Source organism: Siphateles boraxobius, unplaced genomic scaffold (genome assembly GCF_051911475.1).
Source record: "Siphateles boraxobius isolate OS27281-9 unplaced genomic scaffold, OSU_SipBor_1 33, whole genome shotgun sequence".
In the NCBI taxonomy this organism is placed as follows: Eukaryota; Metazoa; Chordata; class Actinopteri; order Cypriniformes; family Leuciscidae; genus Siphateles; species Siphateles boraxobius.
This window is the reverse complement of record NW_027508953.1, coordinates 6,921,199-6,942,129: the sequence shown is the minus strand read 5'-3', so window position 1 is coordinate 6,942,129 and position 20,931 is coordinate 6,921,199. Positions and strand designations below refer to the sequence as shown.

At 36.0% G+C, this 20,931-nt stretch overlaps 1 protein-coding gene across 1 annotated transcript in view; it reads right to left on the bottom strand.

Moving 5' to 3' along the window:
* The window catches only part of LOC143701728 (uncharacterized), a 32,967-nt gene extending 12,487 nt beyond the window's left edge, over nucleotides 1–20,480 (bottom strand). The window contains exons 1-5 of the mRNA XM_077195286.1: nucleotides 20,401–20,480; nucleotides 10,928–10,964; nucleotides 10,291–10,336; nucleotides 4,569–4,634; nucleotides 649–686 (exon numbers count right to left, since the gene is read on the bottom strand). Of these exons, the coding sequence (XP_077051401.1) occupies nucleotides 649–686; nucleotides 4,569–4,634; nucleotides 10,291–10,292 (106 nt within the window). The 5' untranslated portion in view covers nucleotides 10,293–10,336; nucleotides 10,928–10,964; nucleotides 20,401–20,480. The remainder of the gene's footprint in view (nucleotides 1–648; nucleotides 687–4,568; nucleotides 4,635–10,290; nucleotides 10,337–10,927; nucleotides 10,965–20,400) is intronic.
* Between the last annotated feature and the right edge of the window lie 451 nt (nucleotides 20,481–20,931).

Sequence of the window (20,931 nt, the reverse complement as noted above, 5' to 3'; positions counted from 1 at the left end):
AATGGAGGGATGGAAATCTTTCGGTTTCATTAAAAATATATTCACTCGTGTTTTGAAGATGAAAAAGTCTTACAACAAGTCGAACAACATGAGGGTCAGTAGGTTGATGACAGGATTTTCAACTACCCCTTTAAGGAGTCCACTATGGGAATGTATCCTTTTCTTATGCCCAGACATACACATCTTTATTCTTTTCATAGCGGCAACAGCCTTGAAGTCTGAAAAACCTGCATTTCATTCTATAGTGTTTTCGTCGATGGATCAAGAATTGATCAAGCCATCCAATAGTGCTGTTGTTCAACCGAACATTGTACTACCGAAAACAACTGAAAAGAAAGTCCAATTTGAGGCGTTTAAAGTATTTGGAAATTGCACATGCTTAGCGAGGTGAAATCAATCAATTTAATATGCAGTTCAAACAGGATAAAGGCCCTTCGTCTATTTCATTTTTAACTATTGTCTGAAATCCTGGAATAATAATCCAGCTTGTGGATAAACTCTATATTTGCTTATCTCTAAAATGAAGAATCTGTCATTTGTAACGACAAAAGCTAGTTTATTAGCAAACAATTACCAGAAACTTGGCACCAGCTTTGATTTAAGTTATAGTTCACCCAAAAATGAAAAAAAAAGTCATTGTTTACTCACCCGCATGTGGTTCCAAACCCTTATGAATGACATTCATTCTGCGCAAAACAAAAGGAGAAATGTTTTAAAAATTTACATAAAAGTACCACTTTTATAGATGTACAACTCGTGCACTATATTACAGTTGACAATAGCATTTATGCTCACTATGTTCCCTTAACGGAAGTTCTGAAGCGCAAAACAAAAAACAAGACCTAGGAAGCTTGGGAGCTGATTGAGACGCACCCTCAGGCTACGTTTACACATAGCCAGGTATTTAGAGAAACGAAACCCCCCCTCCGTTTTCAATAATAACATCGTGCACACAACCCGCATAAATACGCCGCGAGCGCCATCATAACTATGCCAAACCTATGGGCGGCAGTGTAGGGAGAAGGATAAAGCCATTTAAGCCAATCAGAATCCTCAGAATCGACAAGAGAGAACCTAAAAAAAGGTTCTCGTTTCTCCCAGTTGACACGGCAACACATAACCGGCGTTTTCAGAAATCTCCATTTTGGCTGGAGTTTTTAGAAATAATCGTTTTCTGTGATAAAAACTGGGTTTTCGTGTAAATGAGAGACTAAACCGAAGGGAAATATCTGCGTTTTCCCTTCGTGTAAACGGGGCCTCAGTATCCTTGGTTGCTGATTTGAGTTCCACACCTTTTCGCTGTTAACTTGATTACTCCCTGTGTTTATAAGCCCTAGGTTTTCTCAGGCCTTGTCAACACTGATATGTTTTTGTTTGAAAACGCATCTTTTTTTCCTCAGTTTTGACCTTCTGTCCACACTGAGATGGATTTTTTGTCCTGCAAAAACTGAGCTTTTTGAAAACGTGGATACATTTTAAAACGTTGTTTTTGCGTTGTAGTGTGGACTTTGAAAACAGAGGTATTTAAAAAAGATGATGCATGTTTAGTCATGAGATTCATATTGAACCAATATATCTATGTTTATACCGTTATGTGCTATTCACTTTCAAACTGTTGCTAAAGATATGTTACTTTGCACACTCTTCATATCGCAGTCCTGCAAAGATAGCAGAAAATCAGTGAATGGTGAGATATTTTGCTAAATAAAATGATCCTGCCAGAAGAATAGCATGAGAAATGTATGATGTCTGCCATCTGCAGTGCTGGGTATTTACAAATTGTAGTCAGTTACTGATTCTAAATTAAATGACAAAAATTGTAGTTAGTAATGCAATCTAGATTACTCATTTTAGGTAATGTATTTACTACTTTTTAAATTACTTTTGACCCAACTTGTTTATCACATTGATTTGATAATCTTGAACCATATTGATATAAAAAATATATTTCATTCTTTGTTATCAACAACATGAAGTGAATTTAATATTTCATTACATCAGTGTTTCCCAGACTGGGGTTCCAATAATTCAAATAATTTGTCATGTTTTCATCAGCTTCTGAACGTATAAGCAGTAAGCTTTTTTAGAAAGGAACATTTTAAATATAACAAAGTAGAATCACTGAATTATGACTAATTGACTGCCATTGTGAGAATAAAAATAACATTAGTATGATTTCAATATTTCAAATTGTAATCTAATTACAAGTACTTAATTTTTGGAATCCGATTACATCATCCAGATCAGTTACTACCCAGCACTCACCATCTGTACCATCTCAGTGAGCTTTTATGAGGGTTTACGCAGACACGGTAAGGTGAATTTAGCGTTTTCTAACATTTCAGTGTGAATGAGAAACTTCTGGAAAACGCGTGTGGAGGGAGAGTATTTTAAAACGAAAACGCAGTTTTCAAATGTATCTGAATTAAGGTAGACTGAGTTATCAAAAGACTTTCTGAATTTCATTCTGAGTTGCGTGTGTTATACTACATGTTACACAAGTGAGCCGTTTCATGTGCAAAACGTTATTTTGTTTCTTCTCAAAGAAAGTTGATCTGGTTCACAAAACAAGACTGAATGATTTGCTTGTGAATCAAACTGATGCAGTTCTTGAGTTCACATCACTCATGATCCGTTACGCATCAGTTAACAGCTCACTACAGGGGAAAATTGTCAGATTATTGCGATTTTTGAGTGAACTGTTCATTTAACATGAAATGGTTAACAGTCACACTGTTCCCAGACAACTGCAGACACATATGTTGGACAGCTCTGTTCCTCTGACAATGACAGAGATCTCCAGGGTGAGACGTGAATGCGGTCCAAACATTAACTGAGTGGTCTATTCAGGTCCTTTCTCATTCTCTGTCCTTTTCATAGCCAAACGGATTCATTTTCCAGACGCAAACTAAACTAAAAAACTTGACAGTTGATAGCCTATCAACTGTCAACATAGTTGGCCTATGGATTTGTGCCTTCTGCTTATAATGTTGCTGTTGGTCACTTATGTGGTTTTATATCCTTTAAGACTTTTGTCCTTCTCTTTCTGGCTCAGCTCCACCCTATCTTCCTCCCTCTTTCTTTTTCTTTCTCTCACTGCCACATTCACAGTCCAATCACGTGCGAATGCGGCACGGTGGTGCTAGTGCCAGCATTTTGCCAACCTGAATGTGTGTGTGTGTGTGTCTTTGCCAGCACGAATCACTGGGACATACGGTCAAACACACTTGTCATGATCTTAATTATCAGACCACAAAGCGATGAAGCTGCCACAAATTTTTTGGAGTTTTAAAGTGTTTTCAGTTTTAAATTTCAAAATGTTGATTTTAAAAAGATCAGATTTAGTTTGAATTTTTGATTTTAAAAAAAGTGGCATTGAAGAGGATTATTTTTGATTTTGTATTTTTAAAAAAGCAGAACATGAAAAAATTGAAAAGTTTATCACTTTTTAAGTGGCCAGTTAAAAGTCTATTTTACTCACTATATTTTATCTCTTTCTTTTCTTTTCATTTTTTTTCCAATCCCTCTTTATCTATTCTCCAACCTCATCCAAACCCTTCTTTCTCCCCGAAAGCCTGAGTGTTTGTCTGCCGATACCTTATTTAAAATGCCAGGGAATGGCAAGTTGCTATGGGAACTCGCTGCTTGGCAACTTGCTGGCTTGGCGACATGCCCATCGGTTGCCAGGGCAGTGTTGTCAGTGGCAGCAAAGTGCCGTGCCAGCTGTGTGCGACTGGATGTGTATCTATAATATGTTCATTTTGTTTGAGTCTATACCTGTAAATTATATGTACTGAGTAAATATGCATTTAACGATGGCTATGAAATTCAAAATGATGCAGAAAAATGTATTCGTAAAATCCATAACTAGGCGAGAACGCCGCATCGAAAGTGGAAGTGCTCTACGTCTTTGTACAGTATGCGGTGAATCTCACAAAACCACGTAAAAAAAAAACGTCCAGTTCATATTTAAGACATAGCAATAAACAGAAAAAAATAAGAAATGTTAATTTTCCATATAGAAATGTAAGCATAGTATTAAGATTATTAAGATTTTCTTGCACAACATTATTTTCATAGAAAACAGTGAAAAGATCACTCTCATCATGTTGAAAAACTGTCTCATTATTTTAACTCGAATTGTAAAGAATTTATACACTATTTTAGTATTTGTGGTACAGTCTATAATTTATGCAATGCAAATTTTAGTATTGCAGCACAGTATTAAGAATAATAAAAAGTGACGCTTGTCATGGGAAAAATGGGAATTTTATTTTATTTTTTAAAGTCGAACATCCAAAGATTTTGGGAAAAGGATGGCTTAATTTAACGAAAATATGGACAAAAATTAGGCTTCATTTTCTTTCTGCAAAATATAACTTTTTCCCCTCTGATTTTGTGATGAAATATGTCCATGTTTTCACAGGATTTCTCTTTCAAACATTTAAATCATTAGTTCCAAACATCAAAGAAACGTTTGAAACTCCCTTCAGTCACAACGTATAACAGAGAGATCAAGATATAACAGCAAAGAAAGAGAAAGATGGTCATTTTCATTATTACCGTGCATGCTGGAATTCCTTCTGACATTCCAGTCTTTGAGAAACCTTCTAAACTGCAGTTCCAAAGCATTCCTGCCATCAGAAAAGACATTAAATATTGATGAATATCTGTATGGAAAGGAATACAGGATAGGGGTCTGCAATTTATTTATTTACACAAAACATTTCTCATACCTTAACAAGATTCACCTCCCAAAAAAGAAAAGAAAATGCAAAAGTGAAAAATCTATCTATCGATCTATCTATCTATCTAAAGTGTTTATCTATGTTCATCAACTGTGGACATTCTATGCAGCAGGATTTACTTATTAGATGTTATATCTGCTCCTCAACTAATGTAGAGAGGCATAATCGGCAATCAGAAAATGATTCCAAAGATATCGTTTCTCTTTGCCGTAATCGTTGTGGTGTGTACTCTGCTATTCTTTAATATTGAGAATGATTTTTAGAACTATATTCTTATTGTTATCTTTTTAGTTATCATCCTTGGAGTGAATGGGTCTTTACACTGAACAATACAAGTAAATAAAGACTAAAAACGGTAGGAAAGAATGCAGATGACAACTATTTACCAATAAAAAAATCTTGACTAAATTCATTGAGCCTCAAAAAAATACCAAATGAATATCTGCAATTCAATTCTAGTTGCGCAGTACATCTCTCAATGCATTCAGAATGCATTCAATGCAGCTTTACAAAGAATTGCCCCACAGTGAGCAAGCCAAAGGTGACAGTGACAAGGATAAACTCTTTAAGCTGTTCCAGATGTATGTAGAGAAAAGGCAATGTACAGAAGAGGAATTTGAAGTGTTTTTCATACTATTTCTACCTTGAAAATATTCTAAACTCTTCAAAGCACTATTGAAACGAGTGATGTGATGTGTTGAAAGGTCATGACCAGTTTTTACATATAAAAGTATTTTTTATGAAATTCATGTGAAAGAATACGGCTGGATAATTCATTATACCTATTATAACTGAATCTTTAAACTTGAATAGTCTTTTAATTTAACAGATTGAACATTCTCCATTCAATTATTTGAGCCTCAAGTAATTCCATCATGCTACTTAGATGTACATTATGGTACTAAATACTATATACCATGCTATTTAGGTGATACACAAAGTACTTCAAAATTTTTGTGGCATATTAAGTATGAAAAAAGGCTATGAAATTGCAAAAATCCATTTAAAGACTATATACTGTACTTGTTACTAATTTCATGTTTAATTCAATCTGTTATTGCCATTTCTTTTAAATTAATTCTAAAATTTACTAGCAATAGTTTCCATTTTTTAAGTGTACTGCAACTATTTTAATTGCTATCTATCAACCTGAATATTATATCCATTTATTTAATGAATTGTTGTTTAATAACGCTGCTCATTTTTCTTATAAAAGAGGCTCTTCAGAGGTTTTCAAGGAACTGCAGCTTTAATTGTGTCACCAGTCAAGTCCTTCTCAAATCTTTCCTTCAGGACAGTGATCAATATGGCATCTGCCTCCAGTCTACATCATTACACAGTCTGATGGAGGGACCTGGTGCAAGTGTGTGTTTTCAAACCCTTTCCACTATTTAAACTTCTAAATAGTGCAGTTTTTTTTGTGAAAAAGTATGTTTAAGGATGAAAAATCTTTCATGATTTTTTTTTGTATTTGAGCGCAAGTGACATGCACTAAAGAAGTGAGTGGTTTATTGCGTGCGAGTCTGATTGTGTGTTGGCAGTGGTCTGAGCAGTCTGTGTGTCCTTGTGTTTGCACAATGCGGCAGAGGGCGGATAACTAAATCAATAAGAAACAAATGAATTCAGATCAATATTGAGTCGAGTGATGGATAAAAGGGGATGAAGGAGAGAAAGACTGACAGAGGGAAAGAGAAAATGAAAGACGGGGAATTCGGGGAAACAGTCAAATAGCCTCTTAGACAAAATAATGCACTTGAACCTTCAGACGACACTGTAAAAAACGATATGATCAATAAGTTATGACAACATGTGTTTTACATTGCTTTAACTCATCACAATTAGTTAAGCTATTTTCAACTTCTTTTCTAAGCTATTCAAGATTCAAAATTCAATTTAATGTAATTTAAGTTGAAATTACTTAAACATCCAAGTTGATTGTACTTTAAATTAAGGCATTTAGGTGTTTTTTAAGGCATTTAAGGCAGTAGGTGCTTTGCAAGTTTGCTTTACAAATATTTTAGGGCTGAAATATTTCACATAAATGACTACCTAAATTTCTAATTTTAGTAATACTATAATACTCCAAAGGTATGTAAAGGAGATGCCAAGATCTGTGCTGGTTATTCTCTTTATTTCTCTACATCTCACCCAAGAACTCACCATGGAAATCATATTTTTCATAAAAGGTTCTAGTAACTACAGTTGTCATTCGTGCTGTAAAGCATATTCATTAAAAAAAAAACAAGTACTGTGGCAGTACCATGGGATCAAATGATAATATCATGGTAATTTGATATAACAGTACTGAATTTTCACTATTTTCCTATTCATATTCAAATACTATGGCATTTAGGGTGTTCACACTTGTAGATTGGTTCTCTTGGTTCCTTTGGTCCAGAACAAAGAAAGAAAATGATACATTTAGTCCTGGTTGGCTTAATATTCACAATGTCATTTTTAAGACCTAACCTACACATACAATTAAAATAAAAAAAAACAGCAATGCTGTATGCTGGGCTAAATGAGCTTGTTGTATCTGCGTATGGTATTTTTACCAGCTGAGAACTCTTGAAGAGCTTATAAAATGTGTAAAGGTGTCAAAACAGCACTATTAATTTCTCATTTACACTAAAAGGGGACCTATTATGCAAAATTCACTCAAATTCACTCAATTCACACAAATTCACCCACTCCTTTTTTTTAAATCCCCATAAATCATTAGCAGTGTCTCCCAACGACCTGTTTTCAGAATGTGGCTTTAGTGACGTCACTAAAGCCACAGGCCCCGCCCACGAGTGTTGACAGACACTGCCGTTCTAACATAGAACCGCCCTGATCGAGTTGTACACATTCGTACAAATTGCTGCACTGACGAGAATGTCTCCCAAGTTTTGTCGTGTAGCTGGATGTATTAATCACATAGCTCTGTTTATTTACTGGAGCGATAGGCCTAACATTATTGATCATGGCAGTAATGAAAGTGAGAGTGCGCACTTTATTACAGTTCATAGGAGTTGTTTTACGGATATACAGTTTACCAGTTTATTAAGCACCCCCTAAAAAGGTGTGTATAATATTTGTTTACTGTTAGTTGTAACGAGTGTTTTTTGTACTTCGCTGTGTATGTTGATAATAATGAAAGGGAGAGAGTTTATGGATAATACTTTAATGCGGACTTCTTATAACGTTACAGTGTTTATTCAGCTCTTACAGTGATTTTCTAGAGTGAAATTGACGCTTCATCTTTTGTGTGATGTACAATAAACTTCATTGAACTCATCAGTATATTTTTACATTCGGACCCAGTCCGCTACAACAGGCTTGTACTAATAGTGGATAAAAGAAAGATGGAAAAACAAGTTATATCCGTAATTAAACTAGACTATACCTGTTCAGTCTCCATACAGCATATATTATCTGGCTCTGTGGGCATTATTGTCCGACTCCGGGTCGAAATGAACACGGCTACTGAGAGTTTATGTTTTGATATTATCATTCCGTGAGATGAGAGATTGTCCTGACACACATCATGCGAGCTTGTGAGGCTCCGCCCTCTGGCCCGGCAGCAGCTGCTCATTTGTATTTAAAGGGATACACACTAAAACGGTGCGTTTTTCTGAGCCTCAAAAAGTGACAATTTAAACATGCTGTAGAAAATTATCTGTTGGGTATTTTGAGCTAAAACTTCACATACACACTCCGGGGACATCAGAGACTTATTTTACATCTTGTGAAAAGGGGCATAATAGGTCCCCTTTAAATGAAGATCTGATGCAACGAGACTGCTGTTTTGATGCCTGTGCCAAACTGTAATGGGCAAAATAACAATTATGATGAGTAAAAACATGTATACATGCTTGATATTAGGGTCGCATCTTGTGACATCACGTCCTGTTTTTGGTTAATTTAGATGTCTTTGGTTCGTGTTGCATTCATATTTCAGTCGAACCACACCAGAGTTCGTTTGGAAGTGGACCGAGACCTATCTTTTCAGAGGTATTGGTCCACTTGTTTGGTGCGAACCAGGGTTTGGATGGCAGCGTTCACAGTTATTTAAATGATCTGCACTAAAAGAGCAATCGCACCTTCTTTTAATTGAACCAAGCATGCCAAGTGTGAACACACCCTTAGATAGCAATTCAACAAATACCATGGTATATCCATTTTACAAAATGGTGTTTCCAATGGTACAAAAATGTATTTTATTCAATTTCCTGTTTGATGACAGTGGTGGCCAAGTCACCACTGTTTTAGTGTCTTCTTTTAGTGTTTTTCTTAATTTTATCAAAGTTGAAAACAGCTGTGCTGTTTAATACTTTTGTGAAAACCGTGATACAATTATTCAGGACACTACAATGTATAGAAAGTTCTAAGAACAGCATCTATTTGAAAAATAAAATCTTTGTAACAATGTAAAAATGTCACTTTTGATTATTTAATATGTCCTGGCTAAATAAAGGTATTAACCTTTGAACAGTAGTGGATCCAAGAAAACAAAACTGCAAATGATCTTAAATTATCTATACTTTAACATATGCTAATCCTTTTAAAACCATGAAGCCCGAATCCATATATGCCTCACTCACTTCCCATTTTACACCCATCACTTAGCAAAACCACCTCATCTGTTTGAAATCACCACAGACTCTTAAATATGATTTCAGCCTTGTTCATGTCATCACACAGTCAGCCATATAAAACATCTATAGGGCTCAGTTTAACTACACTTCTGATACAATTACATTGAGGTACATTGTTCACAGAAACAGGTAAATGCTACATATTTTTATATGAACTTGGATGGAGGGAATGAATGGATCGCTTCATAAGCCTGGTCACAATTCAAAACACAATTTATTTATCTGCTTGCTGCATTACGTGATACAGCAAAATGTGTGTGTGTGTTTAAGAGGACATTAAAAGAGGAGGACAGAAACGGATGAAGGGATGGAAATCTATAGAAATTGAACTATTCTGCAATCAACATTCAGTTAAACGAGTGACTCATGGAGCGGAGGGTGAAAGAGAGAGACAGCAATGCAGGACGAAGAAAGAGACAAGAAAAAAGTAGCAGCCTGCATTTTTAAATGTCTTAGAGCCTTGAACGTGAAACTTAATTATACATAATCTTAATTAATTTCTCAGTCTGTACGTATTATTTCTGTGGCATTTTCAGGCTTTTGTGTATTAAAGAGATAGTCCACCTCTACTATCCCTTTAAGACAGCTGTACTGTTTAATTGTGTGGTATAAACTTTTCGTTATCTACTGTATTATAATGGGCAAGCCAATTACAATGCAGTGTATACTTGACCTTGACACCTAACTCGTATTATCAAGGTGATAATGGAGTGCATAACAACACGACTATATAATAAACATGTTTACATCATACAACATTCACTTCAACCATCACAAAATTTCTCATTATACAGCCACTAATACTATAGTTGTCCACAGGGTAGATAGATCAAATGAATAGATAAAGTATTCATTAAAAATACCATGCACTGGACCATGCACTTTTAAACTTTACTACTTACATTCTTATGTAACTGGCATTTCTTCCTGTAGAATAAGAACAGTGATCTGAAAAGAAAATAGGGAGGAAAATAAAGTGTGATATAAAGATCTGACTTATGTATCAATTCAAGGTCTATAAAATCTACATTCAAGACATTCAGCCATAAATCTCAAAACAATTTAATTTAAATTCAATTTAATAACGAGATTGTGAAATTCAGTTAGTAGCATCACAATGCAGCATCCTGAATCTAAATTAAATTGCATTAGGAATAACTAACCTATGCACACACTGTAAAAAAAGATTATATGATCAATAAGTTAAGACAACAAAAACACTTTTCAACCTTTTTTTAAGTTATACAAGATTCAACTAATTTTTGAGCCAATTATTTTTGCATACATGTATGTATGTATGCATGTATGTATACGTGTGTATATGGATGGATGGATATGTTATTTGGGTTAAAAGCTGAGTGTCTTGTCTCTAATGCTTGAATTGAATTTCTATGAGTGTCCCAGAGCTCTCTTGAGGGTCTGTTTAGCCACTCAGATCAATACGACTTCAGAGACTGTTTGCACAAAATGAGTGTGAAAAATGTGTAAAGATGGATTGCTAAAGGGCCAAAAAATTTAATTCTGTCATCATTTACTTACCCTCATGCTGTTCCAAACCTGTATGACTTTCTTTCTTCTGCAAAACACAAAAGAACATAGAAAAAAATGTCTCAGTGTTATTGTTTTGGAACCCAATGTTCTTTAAAATATCTTCTTTTGTGTTCTACAGAATACAGAAACTCATACAAGTTTGGAGTGACATTAGTGTGAGTAAGAATTATCATTTTTGCCTAAACAATCCCTTTAACAAATTACAATTGCGTATTACAGTAACAAAAAGTGTTAATGAAATGACCACGACTGAACGCCTGATCCCCCTCGCACTGTAACACGAAACTGGCCAATCAAATCGTAAGAGACAGATGTGCTGCCCAATTACTGTAGCCCTTTGAGAATGAGAGCTACAAATCAGACCCGACCAACAGTACCAGGCACTCTAATGCACCGATAACAGACACTGTCTGTTTCTTTGTCTCTCATGACACACACACACACACACACACACACACGCGCGCGCGCGCGTTTGCATGTAGATGAACATACTGAAGTACCTATCCATGCATACCGCTGACACACACACACTTCAACTCGTTCACACACATACAGTCTCTCTTCTTGTCTTGCTATCCCTCACACCCAACCCCCCAGCACCTCAGGGTTTGAAATTCATGTGCGAAATAGAGAGAGAGAGAGAGAGAGAGAGAGAGAGAGAGAGAGAGAGAGAGAGAGAGAGAGAGAGAGAGAACACATGGGGTAATGCAGGAGGCTGGTGAGGGAAGGAAAGAGGAAAAGGGGGGAGGGGAGAATCAAGCAGGAAGACAGTGACATATGAGGACAATAGAGGCAAAAAGAAAGTCAAAAATGAAAAAGGAACCACGGTTTCTAATAAAAGAGAGCGTCTTGTCAAAGGTACGACTTTGGCGGGGCAAATGTAAATGTCTGCAAATCTCTGCATCAACCTGGAAACATTCCAACACACGCACACACAACATGTGGACACATTCCAGCAAGCTGCAGCTATTAACCCTTACACCACAACTGCACTTCCATAATTACTGCTTCTCCAAAGAAACATATGTTCAGACAGACCGCTGCTACCCCCCACTAGGTATTAAGTGCAGTATATTATGCACACTATCAGGCCCAATCATCAGATTCTTCCTACACAGTGAAATGTCATTGCCTCTAACAGGGATATTCTCAATGTCATGACAACATACACGTAGACAATACCAAATAGCTTTAGAACTCAGACAATAATATCCCAAAGCTGTTCACATATAACCACTTCAACACATCGCCCCAGCGTTCAGAATAAGGGTCAAGGTTTTTCAATGACCAACTAATGAACTTTGAAGCCGAATGATTTGCATACTTTGATATGGTATTGTCTCTGAAAGACACATGGTTTCACCATTGCATTATGTTAAATTGAGTTAATTCTATTTATCATAATCAGTATAAACAAATACAAACCACACTAACATTAAGGCAAATTTATTTATTTATTTAATTCTCTGGCAGATGTTTATTGAAAAATTGCCTGTATAAGATTACAGAAATTGCTCTTAATTGAAACAATAGCAAAAGAAAACATTGTTTGAAATTAATTTATTTTTTGTAAATTTTCATATTATATTATATAATCATGTAAAATAAAAGTATTATTATATTATATTATACACAAGTATATGACAAAAACATGCACATTATATAACTTGTCAATCAATTAAAAGCCAGTGAGCAGCTATACTGGCGAGTGAAGCAGCAAATGTAAGCAAATATGTAAATCAGGCTAAGGGTATTTAATAAAATATTTGCTGATTCCAGCTCCAAACTTCCACGGCAAGCATATTTTAGTCTATAAACTAAAAGTTGCGTATTGTTTTTCTCTGGTTATATCAGTAGTGTCAATTTAAGTACAAAAAGTTAAAGCGAACCATCATTACAGACATTAGCATTACATGCATCAGACCAACATTAGTGTTATTGTGTTTGACAATTGCTATTTGCAAAGTTGATCCTTAATGCAGATTTAGTGCTCTAGTGGCGGTAGGATTACACAACAAACATACATTTCTATTTGCCTTCCTTTTGGTAAAGATGCATATTCAGTGTTTTTCAAAAATGCCTCCCGATCAAATTAGCGGAAACAATTAACCGTATACTTTAAACTGGTAAACAGCCTCTTTAATTTTCAGCCCATGTTTTCCAAATGCATTGTTTTATGCTACTGACTGGAAATCGTATCATTCAGCTAATTGAGACATCTGGCTGAATCACACGCCACTGTGAGTTTGTACTGAGTGTGTGTGCATCTGAATAAAGAGCTATGTGTGGCCGCGGTCTACCAGAACAGCTCTGAGATGCAGGGGAGGATGATATGAACACGGCTGCAAGATGAATTATGAGAACCTTGCCAGTATTAAAACAAGAGCCAATGCTCTAAAAACATCTAAATTTCTCCCCAAACTCAAACTGCAGTTTTACAACCTCTGTCTAGTTATGAATCACATTCACATTGGCACTGAACCGCATGACCATCTGCTGATAGTAACCAATACAAAATTGATAGTCTTTTCCCCCCAATATAGTCTATCCCATCCAAATTTAAAGAACAGTAACAATTATTGGATTCTTTGTCCAATGGATAAGACTTTGAGCTTTGTAGTTCAAATAACATTCATGCACCTGTGTTCTCCTTGGGTTCCTTTCAAGCTTGGACAAGCACAGCAGACCTTAACTGACACAATTCCCCATAGGGGTTTGTTTTAATCTTTCTTGAGGAATTCATCCGACTGCACGCTGGTGGACTGCTACTGAGCTCCAAACGTATCCTGTGGCTATACGAGAATCGAGATGTCAAATTATCAACCAATTTCTGACACTGACACCAGGCTCTTCTGCTGGCTCTGCTCCCTTTTTGGAATTTAAACTGCATATTTTCCTAAATTATCTATTTCTGAGAAATTTCATGGAAGAAACAACTTATCGGTCCAAGATTCTGGGAAATGTGGAAGTTTTAGGTACGTGACAGATTCTCCTCTTCAGTATTTTGTTCACCAAGCTCCAGAGAAGCTAACATTAAAGTTTTGTCCTTGAAAGCACAGTTATCCTAAATACTAAAGTTAGTTTTAAATTAATAGATCTCCCAAAACCAGACAATACATCATTAACGCTCAACTCAGATTTTCTGAATAAGTGAGAACATAACAATGTCTAATTTTATTTCTCAACACTCAATTTTTTTCACAATTCTACCAACCATCGCCTTTCCTTTCACAGACAAACTGGCTAATTGGTGCCAATACTTAATTCTCAAAACTATTTGAAGACTGGAACCTCGCAGAGTAATGAAACAAGTCTTTCAAGCAAGATCTGACCTATTAAATATTCAATTGCTGTCATAGATACCTATAGATGGAACTAGATATGGGTCTAGCGATCATTAATGTCAAATTGCCACTCTTTTTTTCAAAAATGCATCACCTTAAGTATTTTGTAAATGTGCCTGATTGCATTTGCTCCACTGCTTTGTTTGAACCATATTGTGCTATTGTGGTGAAGTCAAGATAGCTAGAGAAATAGATGATGATATATATCTGAAATATGCTGAACATTTGTTATTGACATTTTCACAATTCATTCTTTCTAAGAAGACAAGCATTTTCCATGCAATGGTAACTATGCTAATACACAAAACAATGTAATGACTTCAACATCACAAATGTCTAATACTGGGACTATTGCAACAAGTTTCTGAAAACTTTCAAAGCAAGATTTGACATATTCAACATCCATTTGCTACAGTATATACTTAAACATACTAGCATACATACCCGGTATTAGATGCAACTAAATATGGATCTAGCAATCATTATTGCTAAACTACCTCTCATTTATTTTCAAAAATGCATCTTCTATTTTGAAAAATTTGCCACAGTGCAATTGCTCCAATGCTTTATTTAAACCAAATTGTGGTATTGTGGTGAGGTCAAGAGAGCTAGAGAAATGATGATGTATATCTGAAATATCCCGAACTGAAATATGCTGAACTGAAATTTTCACGGTTCATTTTTTCTAAGTAAAGCTTTCCCTGTGCAATAGTATCATCAAGAGGTCAAAAGTAAGTGAAAGTTCCTAACATGATATTTCACTTTTGCGTGTTTCATCCATCTCTCTTAACGGAAAGATCCAGTACAATCCGGTGACTGGGGATATCCTGAGGTGTATGCAATCCATTACAGTATGGTATGTGGTTGAATTTCATCCATTATGAATGAGAAATACATGAGATGGAGAGAATGGAGGGAGGGAGTGAAAGGAGTAGGATAGATTGACAGACAATGGAATGCTGAAATGTTCTACAGCCTGATCTGGACATGGAAAATATTCCAGATAAGGAGTTGTGACTGGATAAGATAAGGAATGGTATACTGAAAACTGTTTGTATTAATATAACCTACCGAACATCAAATCAATTTAAAGCTGAAGTATGTAATTTCTGTGCCACTACAGACCCAGCCCAAACTAATACTATTGGTTGAGTTAATGTTGCTATATCAAGTAATGTTTTGATTGCACTACAGAGTACTTAAACATACTTGTGCAGAACATTAAGATTTTTTTTAAATACAATATATATATATATATATATATATATATATATAATTATATATATAATATTACACACCAGATTTAAATATCTCAATTTCTTTTAATCTCAATATCAAGATTATGTCAATTTCAATTATGGATTCTAAAAATAATAGGGGTGTAACAATTCATGCACTTTCTTGGGCTATGTTTAGACAACAAGATCAGATTTGTCAAAATCAGTGATTGTCCGCACTTTTATTGCAAGTGATCAAATAAGATATGTGTGTCCAGACATAACAAACTTATCTGCATGGGTTGCTTTAGTAATGACGTAGGCGTACCCACGCATGTGAGGCTTTCAAAGTGGAAGCTGGAAAAATGGAGGTGCATTTTGCAACCAATACATTTTGAAAATGAGTTTTAAATATTTAATTATTTTATAATCAATTAAAAGTGCTAAATATCAAAACCATTGTGACAATATTTTAAAATATACAATATTCAAAATATCAAGTATCTTTTTTTCATCCTTAACAGGATTGCACTGGCTCTCCAGCCCCTACGCAGCTCTCACTGAAATTAAAGTAGTCTCTCATTCCTCATTTTCTTGGTTATTTATTGAAAGTACTTTAAAAGTCCTGTATATACGCATTTGTAAAAATTACTAAACTGAATGGCTTTTCACTGTTCACTCTGAATTGACTTTTGAACCGAACTGAAAGAGACATGAATGTCGTTGAACAAGCATTGAAGTTTCTATAGACGGTTGATATGCAATACCCATGGGGCTCTGACATGAACAAACATGGGTAAGACTGATGGAGTTTCTGACCTTGATATTGGGACAAGGCTGATGCTAATTTACACACTATTTTGTTTCAGAGAACCATGGGAAACATTCCACGATGACAACTTTGTAAGAGTGATGAGCCTGAAACAAGGCCACATGGTCTGCTACACAGAGATTGGAAATTCAAAATATAAATTTAAAAAAAGCTGAAGAATAAAGCTAACTATTATATTGGCAAAATATTTTTGATTTGTCAAAACATAAGCTTAAATAAATGGAGATATCAATTTAATATACAAGAGTGATTCAAAAATCTGAGACCACATTGAAAATGTGTGGTTCAAAAACAGAAAGAATTAGGATTTTTGAAATGTTAAACAAAGAAACATTATAAAGTAAAGTGAATAAACAATATTTAACATTCTGCACCATTTCTATGTAATGCATTAAAATAATCTAATATAAGTGACCAAGTGCAAAAGATCAGATTTCCTTGCTTCCATTGAAAATTCTTAAACAATAAAATTCACAACTGGATTGTATAATTGCATATTGATCATGCTGTTATTTTAGCAACAAAGGAACTTATTTATGGAGAAAAACTCATGTTGAGTCGTTTCTGTTGAGCTGAATCAAAAGAAGGTACAGTGCATAGTTACATGACTGTGATTCCACACACTTCTTAAATTATGCATCAAAGGACTTCTTCAGCTCCAATCCATAAGTTTCAAATATCCTCCTGATCACAAGTTGAGCTCCAATAACAGTGTTACCACAGAAGCCTGGGTTATGTAACGTTACATAACAGACAGGCGGTATGAGTAATATTTCATAACACTAGAGACCCTGACACCATGGCATCATCTCTCCTTTGCTCTTTTCTCTCACTTCATCTCTCTTCTGATGTTGAAATCAATGGCATTATTTTCCGGAAAGTCCCCTTGACTGCCATTGATGGCTCAGTATCAAACGGAGCGTGTCGTTGTGGAGCGGCTGTGTTTTTCCCCCCTCTGCCTCTGTCAAGCACTAGACTAGACACTTTTCCTCATCCAAATTTTGATATCAAAGAGTCATCAAATTCATCCCCCCTCGACTCTGCTCGCCCTGATTTCTCTCTCCCTTCAGTCCCCTTGAGTGCTAACAGGGTCAGGCTAGGGTCACGGCACAGATGCACGCCATCCACCAACAGGCCATGGCAAGCAACCAATCACAGACAGCAGTCTGCAAAACCCCTATCATGATGATTTTCTGAAGATAATGGATTTTATATTGCTGCAGATTAAAAAATATCAACAACAAGTTCTTTGTTAGATCAGACGTTATAAATATGAAAGCTACAAAATATACAGCCGGAACACCGAGCAGAAATATTCGACCACATTTCATCCATGTTACCCCAATAATATAAAAGCAAAATATAAACATGTTAAAATGGGAAACAAAGCATGAAGTAATATTAAGTTGCTATTGCTTGTTAAGCCACTCTAAAATGTCCTTGGGGTTCAAAAGTCAAACCAATACAAACAAAAATAACACCACCACAAGTGTAAAGAATTGAAAAATTAACATGAACAAGAATCAAAAGAAATCAGACCTTTCATACAAAAGAATTCACATGGTCAGTATCACTAATTAGATTTTTGAGAAAGTCAGTCTTTTGAAATCCAGTTTTTACTTATGCATTTAAAATGTATTAATGAGATACTTCACCCATAAATGAAAATTCTGTCATCATTTACTCACCCTCAAGTTGTTCCAATCCTGTATGAATTTCTTTCTTCTGTTTAACACACACACACACAAAAAAATATATTTTGAAGAATGTCGGCAACCAAACAGTTGATGGGCCATTGTTTTTCCATACTATGGAAGTCAATGGGGCTCATCAACTGTTTGGTTACTGACATTCTTCAAAATATCTTCTTTTGTGTTCAACAGAAGACATGATCATCTCTTCATGATTATATTTCAACAACAAATTGGAGTAAAAACAATTCAATTTAGAAGTTGCCTTATGTGCAATTTAAATGTTTGCATACAATATTTGAGTGTTGATTATTATATCTAAAATATAAATAGCAACTGAATTTAGGCTTATAGTCTGGGCTCTGTTGTTAACCTTTAATATTATGGTAATGTGCAAGTAAGGGCTCCCTATATAATTCAATTTAGAAGTTAATGCAAAAACTGCCTTATGTGCAGTTTACATTTTACATTCAATTTATTATTCGACTGTTGATTATCATATTTAAAAATAAATAGCAACTGAATTTAGGCTAATAGTCTGGGCTCTGTTCTTAACCTTAAATATTACAGTAATGTGCAAGTAAGGGCTCCCTATATAGATTACAGCCTTAGCAGCTTTAAAAAAATTATAATTAATACATTTTTAATTACAACTGAATTCATTTAAAGAAAGAGACACAATTTGTTCAGTAAACCACTGTTTACAAAAAAAGGCAATTTTACGTCAAACCCAACCATTACGCCAAAACCGAGATCCATACTGAACCGTCAGTTTTGAGTACTGATGTTAGTTATGAAATACACAGTTCCTTTGAACAAAGTCTGTCCATAAAAATTGCACAGCACACAGAATGCTCATAAACACAATACAGATACATATAAAACAACTATATGTATCAAAATTATAGTTCACCCAAAACTGATTTACTCACCCTCATGTTGTTCTAAAACTGGAAGAAGATATTTCTGAGAAATGTCTGTATAATTGTCCATACAGTGGAAGTCAATGGTCACCAAAACAGATTTTCCTTAATGTCTTCTTTCGTGTTCCACAAAAGAAAAAAAGTCATACAGGTTTAAGACAGCATGTAGGTGAGTAAATGATGACAGAATTGTCATGTTTGGATGAAAAATCCCTTTATTATGTATAGTTTCCCATTTAAAATGCAGAGCAAAAATGTGAACTTTCTTAAGGAGCACAACCTTACGAAAACCAAAAACACACATATTCTCATTACAAAATGCTTACAGACACACACCCACACATGAACAAACGTTACACCTACCAGATCCAGGTGCATTAAGGACAGCAGCAGAAAATGATCAAAACCAGACACTCCCTCTGTACAAAAATGTGGAGAGATACTACAGTAACCCACAAAAATCTCATCCAGAATGAAAGGAGGGAGAAATTTCTCAGAGGAAACAGAGGTACGAACATCACGACACACAGACAGAGCTGGAGCATTTGGCTTTTGTGCATTTCAACAACAATGTATCTGATTTAATGCCTCGATGCACCGAGCAAACCCCTGGATGAGATGTGCACTTTACCACATGTGTCCAAGAGCTTGGTCGCTCTTCGTTATCACTTTCGACAATATATCGCCCAAACGTTCGCAACAAAAACGGTTTAGATTGTTACTTTTCCGAACTCTGAAACTGAGCTTGTTTTTTTGCCTAGAGCTAATTGTATAAGTCAACTATGACACACATACAGGCCCGAGATCTGTGGCCATTGTCTCTGATTCCCCTGAGCTAGCGGTCGACAGGATGGATGGACAGTTGTGGGGGTTCCCGGATGAAAGGATGATGGGCAGAGGAAGTTAGGGGCATACTGGGAACGGCACGCAGGACAGAAACGGAAAGAGAACGACCCCCACAATACCAAGCATGGTTTGCCCTCCTGCATGTTCAAGCATGCATGGTGACTTACACGCGCACTCACAACACACGCATGCATGCAGAATCACTTACAGACAAAACCTACCGTGCAAACTAACAATATATTTGCAGCACAGGCATTAGACAAGGAAAAGTGAAGGAATGAAGAAACGATAAGTCCGTTCTCATCATATATCACATGCTTTGATTCTTTGCTCCGCCGATGCCAGAACGCTGCACATCCCCAATATCAGCCCCGCACAATATGAAACAAGGCAACCCATAGAAAACTATACAGTTATTCAACAAGACGAAATTGAGGAAACAAAAATAGAGAAAAAATAAAGCTTTTGAACATGATTTCAAAAAGTGAACGAGAAATAGTAGGAGAGAATGAACAGAGAGATAAAGTTGAAAGATACAGATTGACAGAATGGGATAATGACTGATGAAAAAGAGAGAACTAGAGGGTTAAACAGAAAGACGAGAGTACCAGTCTAGTCGTTCCTCCTCCTTTTCCCACGGTTTCGTTGATCCCACGTTTGGTTCTTTCTCTCGTTGGTCCGGGTCCTTCCTCCTCTGCGCTATCCCAGCGGCAGTCACTTCTCTCATCTCAGTGTTTCCTTCCAAACCACGTTTTTTCCTACTACCCATCCCATCAGCCCATTTCCTACTGTTCATTCAGCACTCTGTACTGCTTTCACACTATGAATGTGAGATTTTTGTGGGATGGGTCTGGAAAAATATTCAACAAAAAACATGAATAAAAAAATTTGAATGCAAGTGAAGTGTAAAGGAGAGCGGACGGTGACAAGGCACCGAGACAAGTAGGAAAATGAGCTGTTGAAGGGGCCTGGTATTTTAGGGACGCATGCAGAGGGGTGGAGGGACCATTAGAAAGGCTGCGCGTGTTTCTCCGTCCAGGAGGGAGGAACACGGATGAAGCTGCCAGGCTGCGAGGATGAGAAGCACTGCAGTCGCCGGAGAGAGGAAGAGAGAGAAAGAGAGAGAAATCGTAAGGGCG